Here is a 14696-nt window from a genome sequence, read left to right on the forward strand (position 1 = left end):
AAAAAAAAAAAAAAGATTCTAATCCCATTCAGATTCAACTTTTTATTTGAACCAAAAAATGTAATGTTAGAGATATGTCTTAACTGTATAAGTTTTGTATAAGTTTTTTATAAAAAAAAGTTGTCTCATTGTACAAAAGGCATGTGCGAGACTGGTATATTTTAATTTTGTATATATCCTTATTTTTCAGATTTTGGATAGAAAAAATTGATCGAGTAAGATTGTGTTTGAATGTTGAGTTAATTAAGTTGAGATAAGTTAAATGTTTTATAAATAATAATGAACTGAGATGGTAGAATTAGTTTTGTAAATTCCACGTGTAAAGTTATCTTTCATACTTCTACGAAATATATCCAAATATAATTTTTATTTAAATGATTGATATAAGATGTTGATTGATATTACTCGACATTATTGTTTTCTCTTTTTCTTTTTTAAATATACTCGACATTATTCGGTAAAAGTTATGCACTATAATTGCTCGGAAAAAGCATTATAGATTGAGATAATTCATAAAAAGGAGGACATTGCTGGGTCCTAGTTAATAATCATCTCTACGGCTTTGCTGCATCATCAGACCATTCATGTAATAATCTAGTAAGCAGCCTTGGCTTGACAATGGCGAGCCAGAAACACCTGCTTTCCTTTCTCTCTTTTCTCTTGCTGACTCTCCGTGGTGAGCCATCGATGGCAGCAAAGGAGGTGATACCAGTGGGCGTAGTTCTTAATTTGAACTCCCCGGTGGGAAGAGTGGCAGAGCATTTCATGTCCATGGCACTCTCAGATTTCTACGCTGCCAATGATGATTATAACACCAGGGTTGCTCTTTTGACCAAGGATTCTGGAAATGATGTCATTGCCGCAGCATCTGCAGGTACGTTAAAAGTTTTCACAACTGCACATACGCACACACATTTAAGCACAGCAGTGAAAAAGAATGATAGAGTTGGGGATATCTCATTCTGCATGATGAACCAGTTAGTAGTAACTGCAGCTACCAGTAATGTGTTTTCGTTTCACAAATCGTGTTGGAATATAGAAAATCACATAGAAAAATTAGAATTAAAATCTCTAGAAGCCAAACAGAAAGCTCAATCTGAAAATTGTAAATAAATAGTTAAGTTGGTTAAATCTGTTATAGTTATGCTTGGGTACATGAAATGTATAAATAGACCCTTTGTACAGTCTTTTACATTCACGAAAGTAATGAGAATATACAAGTTCACATGCAGTCCTCTGTTTTTCATGTTTCACACATTATAGAATTTTACATGGTATCAGAAGAATAAAGAAAAGTCTTCCGCTGAAATCTTTCATTCTTCTTGCTTCTTACTTCTTGATTTTTTCTTTCTCTTGTTTCTTGCTTCTATGGCAAACTCTGAAACACCTTCTGAAAATTCCTCTGAGAGAGCTTCTATGGCTAATTCCCCTATGTTGAATCCTTGTGATGATTCCTTGAGCCAGTACTATCTTCATCCTTCTGACAATCCAGGAGCACTTCTCGTGTCTGAAATCTTTACAGGTGAGAACTATATTGCATGGAGTCGATCGATTTCAATTGCACTCACTGTCAAGAATAAAATCTCCTTTATTGATGGAACTCTACTTCAACCTAGAATTGATACTGATTCTAGACTTCGAATTGCTTGGTTAAGAGCAAATAATCTAGTGCTCTCATGGTTAATGAATTAAATTTCTAAAGAAATTCATGGCAGCCTTCTTTATTTTACAACTGCTTTGGACATTTGGGAGGAACTAAAGACAAGATATCTTAGAAGTGATGGTCTGAGAGTTTTCTCTCTGGAAAAATCCCTCAGTTCCATTTCTCAAGGTTCTAAAACTGTTACTGAGTATTTCAGTGAGTTTAAAGCCTTGTGGGATGAATATATAAGCTATCGACCTATTCCAAGTTGTAAATGTGGAAATCTTGGTAGGTGCACATGCAATATTCTCAAGAATCTCACAGATCAACAACAGTCTGATTATGTGATAAAATTCTTGGTTGGATTACATGATTCATACTCAGCCATCAGAAGTCAATTACTCCTTCAATCCCCTCTACCATCAATGAGCAAAGTATTTTCCTTATTACTACAAGAAGAAAGTCAAAGGTCTCTGTCTAACAATGTTGGAATTTCCTTGGATTCTCATGTCATGGTTGCTGCTCAACCTCAAAGACAATCATCTGCTACTGCTAGGTACACGAAGCAAAAAGGGAAAACAGATTTGGTCTGTTCTCATTGTGGCTATTCTGGCCATCTTACAGACAAATGTTTTCAACTCATTGGATATCCTCCTGGATGGAAAGGTCCTAAAGGGAAAAGATCTCTCAATGTGCAATCTGGAAATTCATCATATGCACAACCCATTGCAAACAATGTATCTTCATTAGAACAAAATTCAAGTATTCCAAATATGATATTTTCTCAAGAGCAAATCAAAAATCTGCTTACCCTAGCAAATAGCCTATCCAATTCCAATATTAATACTAATTCCATGGCTAATGTTGTCTCCACTTCAGGTATATCTTCTTCTTCAGCTAATAATGTTTCTCTTTCAAAGAATTCATATACTTGGATTCTTGACACAGGAGTAACATAGCATATGATCTGTTCTCCTCATATTTTTTATTCCAAAAACTTACTTAGCAAACCTTCTAAAGTCCATTTACCAAATGGACAATCTGTTCCCATCATTTTCTTTGGAAATGTTAAACTTTCTCCTGATATAACCCTCCAAAATGCACTATTTGTTCCTTCTTTCAATATCAATCTGATTTCTGCTTCAAGATTGACCAAAGATAATTCTATTGGATTGTTCTTCATTCAATCCAAATGCATTTTGCAGGATTTGAGCAAATGGAGGATTGGGCTTGCTGAAGTAAAATCTGGTTTATACCACTTATCTTTTCCTGCTTTAAATAAAAGAGAAATGCCTGATCTGATTGGTTCTTCCTCTACTGCCTTAGTTCAATCTTGTAATAGCAATCCTCACATATGGCATCTTAGATTAGGGCATGTTCCATCTGCAAGATTACAGATAATTAGTAATCTTGATCCTTCTGTAAAAGTTTCACAAAATCATGTATGTGAAATATGTCCCTTAGCTAGACAAAAGAACCTTCCCTATCTTGTATCAAACAGCCAATCAAATAAAAATTTTCAATTAGTTCATGTTGACATCTGGGGTCCCTTTTCTACCGTTTCTTAATCTGGATATAGCTATTTTCTTATAATCATAGATGATCATAGTCGTTTTACATGGCTATATCTCATGAAAGCAAAATCTGATACAAGATCTATACTTGCTAGTTTCATCAAATATGCTCAAACTCAATTCAATACAAATATTCAAACTCTACGAACAGATAATGGTCAGGAGTTTAACATGCCTCTTTTCTATCAAGAGCATGGAATAATACATCAATTATCATGTGTTGAATCTCTACAGCAAAATGGTAGGGTTGAAAGAAAGCATCAACACCTACTAAATGTTGCTAGAGCCCTTTTGTTTCAAAGCAATTTACCTCTATCTTATTGGACAGATTGTGTTATGACAGCTACCCATCTTATTAATCATACCCCTTCTTCAATCTTAAATAATCAATCACCATATTACATCTTATTCCATAAACAACCAACTTACAAATACCTCAAAGTATTTAGATGTTTGTGTTTTGCAAGCACACTTAAAAATAATCGAGGGAAGTTTTCACCTAAAGCTTCAAAATGCATCTTTCTTGGTTATCCACCAAATGTAAAATGATACAAAGTGCTTGATATACTTACTCACAAAACCTCCATATCCAGAAATGTCATATTTCATGAATCCATCTTTCCATCTATTCCTAATTCTATCCATATCCCATTTGTCTTTCCAAATTCTCCTCAAATATATGACTGTCCTACTACAGAAAATTCTTCTTCATCTTCTACAAAAAATTCTGATTCACCTTCTACAGAAAATTCTGCTTCACCTTCTACAGAAAATTATGCTTCATTACCATCTTATAATATTACAAATCTGAGAAGATCTGAAAGAACTAGGCATTCTCCTCAATACTTGCAGAATTATTATTGTGGTAATTTGATTAAAAGTTCTTCAGCAGTTCATGAACATCTTGCAGTCCTTCTTCAGGTAAACCTTATTCAATTCTATCTTTCATTTCAGATTGTAAACTTTCCAACAATCACAAAGCTTTTGTTCATGTTGTCTCTTCTATATCTGAACCAAGAACCTTTAAACAAGCCATCTCACAACCTCAATGGCAACAAGCCATGACAGATGAGATTAAAGCTCTTGAAACTAATAAAATTTGGGAACTTGCAATTTTGCCTCCTAACAAAAAGGCAATAGGTTGCAAATGGGTTTATTGCATAAAATTTAAAGCTGATGGCACATTGGATAGATATAAATCTAGATTGGTAGCAAATGGCTACACTCAACAAGAGGGGCTTGATTTCTTTGATACTTTTTCACCTGTTGCTAGAATGACAACAGTGAGAATGTTACTAGCCGTAACTGCATCAAACAATTGGCATTTACATCAACTTGATGTAAATAATGTTTTTTTGCATGGAGACTTAAATGAAGAGGTATATATGCAGCTACCACTTGGTTTCTCCACACCTAATGACCCTTGAGTATGCAAACTCAAAAAGAGTTTATATGGCCTAAAGCAAGCCTCAAGGCAGTGGTTTTCAAAGCTGTCCAATTCACTACTTCAATTTGGTTTCACTCAAGGAAAGTCATATTCATCTCTTTTTATCAAGAAAACTGAAAATAGTTTCATTGTTCTATTGATATATGTTGATGATGTCATTGTTGCTTCCACCAACTTAGAGCTTATATATGCTATGAAGGATTTTTTGCATGAATCTTTTACAATAAAAGACTTGGGTGAATTAAAATATTTCTTGGGGATTGAGGTAGCTAGGTCAACCAAAGGCATTGCTCTATGTCAAAGAAAATATGCCCTTGATATTCTACAAGATAGTGGTTTTTTTGGATGTAAACCAGCTGCTTTTCCTAAGGAATCAACCTTGAAATTGACTGCAAATGACTCATCAGACCCTCTATCTAATCCAGCATCTTACAGAAGACTAGTGGGTCGGTTGTTGTATCTAACAATTACTAGACCTGATCTTGCTTATTCAGTACAGGCATTGAGTCAATTTATGGCCAATCCTAGCACCTCACATCTCAAGGCAGCAGAGAAAGTTCTCAGATACATCAAGGCAACACCAGGCCAGGGGATTTTCTTATCTGCCAAGTCTCCACTACATCTAAAGGCTTACTCAGACAGTGATTGGAGCGGCTGTATTGATACCAGAAGGAGTGTCACTGGTTTTGCAATATTTCTAGGAGATTCTCTCATCTCTTGGAAATCAAAGAAACAACCCACAATCAGTAGGTCCTCTGCAGAATCTGAATATCAAGCATTGGCATCAACTACTTGTGAACTTCAATGGTTAAATTACTTGCTGTCTGATTTAAACATTGAACATACTCAAGCTGCACTATTATACACAGATAGTAAACCTGCCTCTGAGATTGCATCAAACCCAGTACACCACGAGAGGACAAAGCATATCCAATTGGACTGCCATTTAGTTCGAGAAAAGCTGCAGGAAGGTCTTATAAAGATCATACACATTCCTTCCAGATTCCAAATAGCAGATATATTACCTAAGCCTCTCGGATCTCTCAATTTTCATCACCTTATTCGCAAGATGAGAATTATTAATATACATTCTCATCTTGAGGGGGGTGTTGGAATATAGAAAATCACATAGAAAAATTAGAATTAAAATCTCTATAAGCCAAACAGAAAGCTCAATCTGAAAATTGTAAATAAACAGTTAAGTTGGTTAAATCTGTTATAGTTATGCTTGGGTACATGAAATGTATAAATAGACCCTTTGTACAGTTTTTTACATTCACGAAAGTAATGAGAATATACAAGTTGACATGCAGTCCTCTGTTTTTCATGTTTCACACGTTATAGAATTGTACAAATCGAAAGCAATTCTCCACGAAACCGTTTGACTTTCCTTCAGCTAGCGTCTCTTCTCCTCTCTCTGTCTCTCTCCCCGGCAAAGTCGTCCCAACCTTCTCTCTCTCTTTTCTTTCCTTTTTACCTCATATTTTTCTATAAAACCAGAACACCGTCCTTCCAGCGAGCCATTCATGGGCGAAGCCAGGGGGAGGGAAAACTATGGAGAGAAAAAAGAAAACATTCACATGGAACAAAGATGCATGAAAAACAATAGGATTTTTTAATATGTTGATCAGTAACACCCACTTCAAGACATGAGATTTTGTGGGGCGTACGTACTACTGATGAAGACAACCAAATTTAGATTTTCTCTCGTCGGTAGGCATGGTCAAAACGGTGGCAGCAAGAGATCGGCAGTGAGACCTGTTTTAAAAGCAAACTTGACAAACTGGTTTCTGCTGTTCTACCGGAGGTACCACAGGTGGGAAGGACTGCCACGTGCACCATTCTCCTACCGATATACGTAATACGAGTTTCTGAATATCATCTGCTTTTGTTCAAATTCAGAACTGGTTTCAGGTTTTTGCCTTCTGCATCACGAGCTCAGGTTTTTGCCTTCAGCATCAATTCACATTAAGGAATAATTCTAAACATACTGTAACAGTGTCAGTTTGTAACTGAGAAACTCCGTTACCTCCCCATAGATGGACCCATGTTTTTCTTAATACGGGAATGATACTGATAAAGTTTATTATTGTTGCTCTGTTATTATACTTATGAACACCTTCATTAAAAGGCTTTACCCTCTAATATATGGACTCCAATACTGAAATACAGCACTGGAATTAATGAAGAATGATGAAGTGCAGGCCATCATAGGACCTCAAAGCTCAGCACAAGCTAGGTTTGTCATTGAACTTGGCCGGAAAGCTCAGGTTCCCATCCTTTCCTTCTCAGCCACAAGTCCCTCTCTTTCTCCTGTCCAAAACCCCTTTTTCATACGAACAGCCCAAGATGACTCCGCACAAGTGAAAGCCATAGCAGCCATTGTTCAGGCCTATGGTTGGCGGGAAATTGTCCTTATTTATGAAGATACAGAATATGGAAATGGTTTGATTCCATATTTAATGGACGCTTTTTTAGAGATTGACACTCGGGTGCCTTACAGAAGTGTAATTCCTCCATCTTCCAATAATAATGAAATCGCCAAGGAGATAAGTAAGTTAAAGGAAGATCATACCAGAATATTTCTTGTGCACATGACTGCTTTACTTGGCTCGAAGCTCTTTGTACTTGCAAATAATGCTGGAATGTTGAGGGAAGGGTTTGCATGGATCTTCACTGAAGGGTTATCAGATTTGGAAGATCGTATGGGCTCAAAGGTTAAGGACTCGATGCAAGGTGTTCTGGGACTGCGGCCATATATACCCAGATCGAAACATTTTAAAGACTTCAAAAGAAGATTGAAAAGAAATTTAACCTCTAGCAAACCAAACATTAAGATTACTGGATACGTCTTTGGTTTATGGGCATATGATACAGTTTTCGCTTTGGCTATGGCAGTGGAGAAGGCCAGCATCGTGCATTCTAAATTCTTAAAGAAAAATACTAGCCAAAGTAACGTGGATCTTGCAGCTTTAGGCATTTCTGAAATTGGTCCAATGCTTCGTGATACAATTCTAACTACTAAATTTCAAGGCCTAAGCGGGAAATTTGAATTGGTTAAAGGACAGTTGGAACCTTCATCCTTTGAAATACTCAATGTCATTGGAAACACAGAGAGAGTTATTGGTTACTGGACCAGACAGAGAGGACTTTCCCAAGAATTGGACGACAATAGTGAAGTAGCAAACTCAAATTCAAAGGACAACCTGAAGCAACCAATCTGGCCAGGAGACACAACAGAGCAGCCTCCTAAGTTGAAGATTGGGGTTCCGGTGAAACGAGGTTTTGATGAATTTCTGAAAGTGGAATGGGATCCTCGTACTGATAAGCCTATCATATCAGGGTTCTCCCATGACATGTTCATTGCAGTACTCAAGGCATTACCATTCCCCCTTTCTTTTGAGTATATTCCCTTCATGAATAAATATAGGCAGAGTGCTGGGACAATCGATGAACTTATTTACCAAATAAAACTTCAGGTGATTTTATTTTCTGGCCGAGTATTTGTGTTAATTAGTAAGAATGGTGGCAATCATTGTCATGTGAGAGGGAGAAAATTGCTCCCAAAGTAGTGATTATGGATTAATAACCATCTTTTTCTCACTTTCTGAATGCAGAATTATGATGCTGTTGTGGGAGCCACAACAATTGTAGCCAATCGCTCTTTATATGTTGATTTCACTTTGCCTTACTCAGAATCAGGGGTGTCAATGGTGGTTCTGTTGAAGGATGATGATAAGAACAAGTTTTGGATTTTCTTAAAGCCACTAAGCTTGGATTTGTGGGTGACAACATTTGCGGCATTTGTCTTTACGGGTTTAGTGATATGGGTTCTTGAACATCGAATAAATGGAGAGTTCAGAGGCCCGCCAGATCAACATCTTGGCATGATTTTCTGGTTCTCCTTCTCAACACTGGTCTTTGCTCACAGTAAATATCTTCAACCCTATAAAAAGATTTGCTTTTTTTTTTCCTCCCAATTCAATATGCTTAAATTAGTACATGTGTCTATAGATAATAGTTTAATGGAACCAGGGGAGAAACTGCTAAGCAATTGGTCGAGATTTGTGATGATCGTATGGATTTTTTTGGTACTCATCCTGACACAGAGTTATACCGCAAGTTTAGCCTCAATGTTAACTGTACAGAGATTGCAGCCTACCTTTGTTGACGTAAAAGAGATAAAAAAGAATGGTTATTTTGTTGGATATCAAAAGAATTCCTATGTTGAAGGGCTTCTAATAAAACAGTTAAACTTCCATCGGTCCAAGTTGAAGCCTTTTAGCACCCATGAGGAGTATCATGAAGCATTGTCAAAAGGAACCCAAAATGGTGGGGTTGCTGCTGTCTTTGATGAAATTCCTTACATTAAGCTCTTCCTTGCAAAGTACTGCTCCAGGTACACTATGGTTGGTCCGACCTATAAGTCTGATGGATTTGGCTTTGTGAGTATCTCTCTCTCTCTGTCTCTCTCTCAAGTTTATTATGATTATGAGAATAATGCCTTAAGTGTCATTATTATAGTGTAACTCTTGGTGATTCCCTCTATATGTTACATAAATCTATAGCAAACTTAAAACATAGATATCATTCCCATTATAATAGTCATTTTGTCTATTGTTTTACTTATTTCTTTTAAATATTGTAGTCTTTCTCGTGTGTTTCTTCAGGCCTTCCCTCTAGGATCTCCTTTAGTCCCATACATTTCAAGGGCAATCTTGAATGTCACTCAAGACAGAGACAAATTGGAAGCAATTGAGCGGACCTACTTTTCAAGTCGTGGTAGTACTAATTGTGAAGATCCAAGCGCCTCAATCTCATCAAATAGTACTAGTCTCAGTCTGCACAGCTTCGGCGGCCTCTTCATCATCACTGGAACCGTTTCCTTGATCTCACTCTTGGTTTGCTTCTTCAAGTTCTTTGGCTCACATTGGCCAACTTTGAGCAACAGCAATCCTGAGAGCTCCTTTTGGTCCAAGTTGATTGAAATGGCAAAGCATTTTGACAGGAGAGATCCCTCTTCACATCTCATTGAAAGAAATACATCCATGGCACATCCCATTGCAGGTCCTAGAGTAATTGAACCTTCAACCTAATATTTGATCATATGGAGAACCACTCATGAAATTCCGACCTTACAAGTGACGGGTTTGTTGGGAGTTCCATATTAATTATATGGAAGTACTTCTTTCCCCTTTCTGATAAAATCTTCAGGCAAAATATATACCGCATCAATTTCTAGTATAGATGGTTTATATGCCATCAATAACATACCATTAATGCAGTAAAAAAATTAATCAGATTTTATTTTAATTAATCAGATACTGTCTGCTCATTGACATGTAATCTTCACGATTACATTTTAATACCGTTCTGTATTATCAATGTCGTCGTATTGTGGGAAAGATTTGGCATTAAGTCATTGGGCTTCCCAAGCACCTTACAGCAGATTATCAAGTTGTGCTTGCAGATCCTGTATAGATGCCATATTGATGATGCTTTCCATCTCTTCAGCAGAATATTCTGCTTTTAGCAAGGATTGTACTTGTACATGGGCTTCCACAATGTTTGTCCTGCATTACCCAAATAGGGGGAAAAAAAAAAAAAACCATAGTGCTCTCGATTACAAAAAACTCCTGTTCCTCCTCCCACTTATCAAAAAATAATATATTCTTTAATTTGAATTGTTTGCAAGAATAAGAAAAAACAGCATCAATCATAACGAACAGACTCACAGACACAGATTTGGATTGGATGATCATTAAGTTGACAACTATGTCATGTGGTAACTTACTTGATTGGTTTGTAAAGGATTGTTCGGGTTGATGGATTCTGCAGATAAAGCTTCATCTTTGCCATTACTGTTGGTAACTCTTGTTGAATAGCAGCACCTACCTGTTCGAAAGTGTAAAATTAACATTAAAAAACCTCAAACGGGGGGGGTTAAGATGATACTTTTATATGAGATTTATCAATGTATGTGTACATGTTGGAAAATAATTTTTCATGCAGCATGCCAGCACCCTCGTGTTTAATATAATTCCCATTTGCAAAGCGAAAATGAGGAAAATGTTTTGTTTTTTTTTTTTTACTGTGAAAGAGGACGACTCCATAATTTATTTAAAAACCCTTGCTTGTGGCCAAGGAATGAGGAAATTGTTTTAGAGAATGTTCCTCATTCAGAAAGTGCTTCGCATTACTATTGATCGAGCTATTATAAAATCAATAAAAAGTGCGTGACATACCTTCTGAACGAGTTCAGCCACCTTATCTTGAGTAGCAAATGCTTGATCCTTAAGTGGTTTGGCCATAACTGACTCTAGCTTTTCATTTGGATTGCTAGAGTATTTTGACCAGAAAAAAGATCCCTCTTCACATCCCAATATCGAAAGACATACATCTAGGGTACATGCTATATCAAGTCCTGACGTAATAGAATTTCGTCATAATATGGAGAACCACTCCAGGAATTTTGACGTTGTAAGCGACAAGGATGAAAGTCGTCCTCCTACGAGTTTTCCTTCTCGGCATAGTGATATTACATCTTTGCATGAGGACATACCAAATTAAAAATAGGTCTTGGTTTTTTTTGCTTTTAATGTTAAATATATGAAAAAAGAAATGTAAAGAGACGAAGTTTTTCCCCAAAGATTGTTTTGTGGTTTATTAGCTACCACTCCTTTGTTCCCTCAAAAACTTTTTTGACGTACTTCTAATTTGAAAAATGTAATCTTTTATTTATTTTTGATTTTGTTAACTCAGTCACGCTTGTTACATAATACATTTAAGATATATTAAATTACTTAAAATGTCCTACATCATAACTAATTATCTCCAAAATTCATTATAAGTCTCAATTTATTGATTGTTCACCAAGGTCCTTTGGACTAGATGGCATAAAGCTAGTCTCCAAATAAAAGAATTAGGTTTAAACCTCAACCCTGTATAAAAAATCGGGTTCAATATTTTAGATTTGGGGCTTTGTTTTCCTTATTTTTTAAATTTCGTGTGTCGCTTCGGCCTTCTCTTTAGCTTCTAATCCATTTTCTACCACTATTTTTTATGCAATAAAAAAGAAAAAGAACTGTTTTTCATACTTCTAGAAAACACCAAGTTGGACATTGACGATGCTTCCAAATGTGTAACTTTAAAAATGCTGATTGTGGTGATATTTTACGTTCTTATAATTGTTATATTATTATAGGTTTATCTTCTTTTTTTTCTTTTGGGTAGAGAGATAGTACTAACACTTTTGTTGAATTGTTTGCTCCAAAAATTGATTTAACTTTATGCTATAAATTGATTATTTCTGATTTAATTGTTGTGATCGATTCTCTTATTATGTTAATTAATGAATTAATAAAGATTGTTTTCCCATTGGAATTACTCTAAATATATTTGTGATGATATTTTACATTTCAAGATCCAAGTTCCTTTTAAAAGCAATCATGTCTACAGAAAAAGTAATTTGCTTGCTAACAACCTAGCCAATTACAACGCAATGGAAGACACGACATGCTTTTATTCTCTTTTTCAATTCTCTAAACATAGGATTGTTTTGTTATATTGAATCGATGGTTCATAGGCATGGTCTCAATGGTGGTAGCAAGAGATGGGTAATTGGATCCAAAGTTTTGAATTTCATATCATACCGGACGGTACGGTACGGTCGAAATATACCATACCGGAGCAATAGCCGGTACAAGAGAGGGTTGCTTTTCGTTTCAGATCAAATATCAACCGTATCGAGTTGTTTTGGTCGGTACAAACCGGTATTCTGGATTTCGGCCGAAATATACATTTCGTCGGTATGTTTATAGGAGCTGAATAACTTATGAAATTTTTATAATTAAAGAAAAATGCTACAGCTACCGTTATTAGACATCGATTTTGAGTCCCACTTGACGTGTACAGTCCACGGTAGCATTTTTTTTTTTTTTTATTCATTCGCTTCCCGCAGCTGACATTTCTAATATTCTATTTCCATTTTTAATATTTTATTACCCTCTATTCCCCATTTCTAATATTTTTCCCACATTTTGTCTCTGTCTTCTTTCAATGATCCTCTCTTCTTCCTTGAGGTGTCTCCTCCACCACGTCCACAATTCTATCTCCTGTAAAACCGAACGATTACTTCTTTTTTTTTTATGTATTTTGGGTTGGTTTCTCATCTCTCCTTCTCGCTCTCCCAAATCTCCATCCCAATCTCTAAATCAAACCCATGCCTTATCGTCTCCCAGATCTACGCCTAACCCACTTTCTCCATCTCAATCTCAAAATCAAACCCAACTCCCTCCTCCTTATCTTCAACAAGATCGGCGACGTCAAGGCTCTCGATCGTTGTTGGGTCGTCTCTTGTCAGTTCCACTCCCTCTTCTTCCTCCTCCTCCAACAAATCCCGCAACCCCTTCTCCAATCTTTTCCATTTTGTTTTCTTTGGCACCATCATCAAACCCTTCCAGTTCTTGAGCTAATTCCTGGGCGGCCCCAAGAGATCGTCTTCTTCTAGGTCATCCTCTTCCTCATCGTTGTTCCTCGCTGAGGATGGTGAGGTCGACCAATGTGGCATCACCCACCACTTCCCGACCTAGGTTCTCAAAAACCTTAACGAGGTTTTGGTTCCTTCGCATTCGTTGTTCCTCGAGGAAGAAGAGATGATTGTTGAAAGAAGACAAAAATGAAATGTGCAGAGGAAATAAAATATTAGGAATGGGGAATAGAAGGTAATAAAATATTAAAAATAGGAATAGAATATTAAAAATTTCAGGCTATTGGAAGCGAATGAATAAAAAAAAAATGCTACAGTAGACTGTACACGTCAAGCGGGACTAAAAAACGGTGTCTAATAGCGGTGGTCGTAACATTTTCCTTAAGTAAAACTGCAGGACATTTTCATAAAGAGTAATGCTATAGAGAAGTCACTATAGTAGTGCACACTTTGCACTCACTGCGTGGTTGCTTCTAGTTAATTGTTCCCAACACTCACTTGGGGAGATGTGTGGTCTAGATGATGCCACATCATGTGTGCAAAATGGATGCTCCTAATAGTGACTTCTATCTATATTTTTTCTTTCATAAAAGTGTAGTTAGAGTAATCCTTCTAGCTAGGTTGTAGTCTGTGTGAAAAAATCTAGATCTGAGATACGCAACACATGGGTCCCATATATGCCATACCCGTGGGGCACACACTTATGCTTCTAGTGTGTACGATGCCCACACCTAACATGACCAGTACTCTCCCTCAAACTATGAGACATGAGAAATATACAAGTAAATTTTATTTAGTAAAAATATAAAAACTCACTTTAAAAATATAAAAACTCACTTTTTTTTTTTTTTTATAGTTCTGATTTTTACAAAAAAAAAATTTATAAAATTTGAGAAGTATTATTAAGTTTATGACTTATTTTATTGTTATTTTGGAATATAGTTCATGTGTGTGTATATAATTTATTTATGTATAGACTATTCTGAAACAATATACGAAATGGTACCGGTACAAAAATATTTCATTACAGTGCCTTGACCGAAACGGTATTCAAAACATTGGTTAGATCACCTATTTTAAAAAGCAAACTTGACAAACTAGTTTTTGATGTTCTACCGTAAGGGCCACAAGTGGGAAGGACTGCCACGTGCACCATGTCTCCTTCCTCTACTCCCACCACCGTAATGAAGATGTGCTTCGACCACCAAGAGCATTGTCTGTGGTGGGCGAGAGCCACCCATAAGAAGATGAATTTTTAGTAGCCATATTGCCACCAATAGATATTTGCTTCTCCTACTGATACATAGGTTTCTGAATATCATCTGCTTTAGTTCAAAATCAGAAATCAAAAACTGATTTTGATCAGGTTTTTGTCTTGATCTGCATCATGAGCTCATGTTTTTGCCTTCTTTGCATCAATACATATGTATGAATAATTCTAAGCATACTGCTAAAAGTATCAGTTTGCAGCTAATAAACTCTGTTGCCTGCCCCATAGATGGGCCTAGGCATGCATGCTTTTCTCCACATTGGAATGAGCAAGTT

General features: G+C 36.4%; 1 protein-coding gene across 6 annotated transcripts; it reads left to right on the forward strand.

Moving 5' to 3' along the window:
• The first annotated feature begins 593 nt into the window (after window positions 1-593).
• On the forward strand, window positions 594-10288 carry LOC109004627 (glutamate receptor 2.8-like). 6 transcript variants are annotated; one of them, XM_035693256.1, is made up of 6 exons: window positions 594-874; window positions 5158-5409; window positions 6836-8142; window positions 8281-8593; window positions 8699-9108; window positions 9334-10288. In XM_035693256.1, exons 1-6 carry the CDS (start codon window positions 619-621, stop codon window positions 9757-9759), a joined length of 2964 nt encoding a protein of 987 aa, XP_035549149.1. In that variant the 5' UTR covers window positions 594-618; the 3' UTR covers window positions 9760-10288. The 6 variants fall into 6 exon arrangements, with proteins under 6 accessions (XP_035549149.1, XP_018838799.1, XP_035549150.1 ...); XM_035693257.1 differs by having other exon boundaries at window positions 750-874; window positions 5163-5409; window positions 8678-9108; XM_035693258.1 differs by lacking the exon at window positions 594-874 and adding an exon at window positions 1445-1522 and having other exon boundaries at window positions 5163-5409; window positions 8678-9108.
• The last annotated feature ends 4408 nt before the right edge of the window (window positions 10289-14696 follow it).

This window comes from Juglans regia, chromosome 8 (genome assembly GCF_001411555.2).
Source record: "Juglans regia cultivar Chandler chromosome 8, Walnut 2.0, whole genome shotgun sequence".
Classification (NCBI taxonomy): domain Eukaryota; kingdom Viridiplantae; phylum Streptophyta; class Magnoliopsida; order Fagales; family Juglandaceae; genus Juglans; species Juglans regia.

Bases quoted from the DNA above. Each gene is read 5' to 3' on its own strand.
- LOC109004627 (XM_035693256.1), top strand. From the start codon at position 619: ATGGCGAGCCAGAAACACCTGCTTTCCTTTCTCTCTTTTCTCTTGCTG. The intron at 875-5,157 runs GTACGTTAAAAG...TTGCTTATTCAG, and splicing joins CATTGCCGCAGCATCTGCAG to TACAGGCATTGAGTCAATTT. The intron at 5,410-6,835 runs GTAGGTCCTCTG...ACTGAAATACAG, and splicing joins AAAGAAACAACCCACAATCA to CACTGGAATTAATGAAGAAT.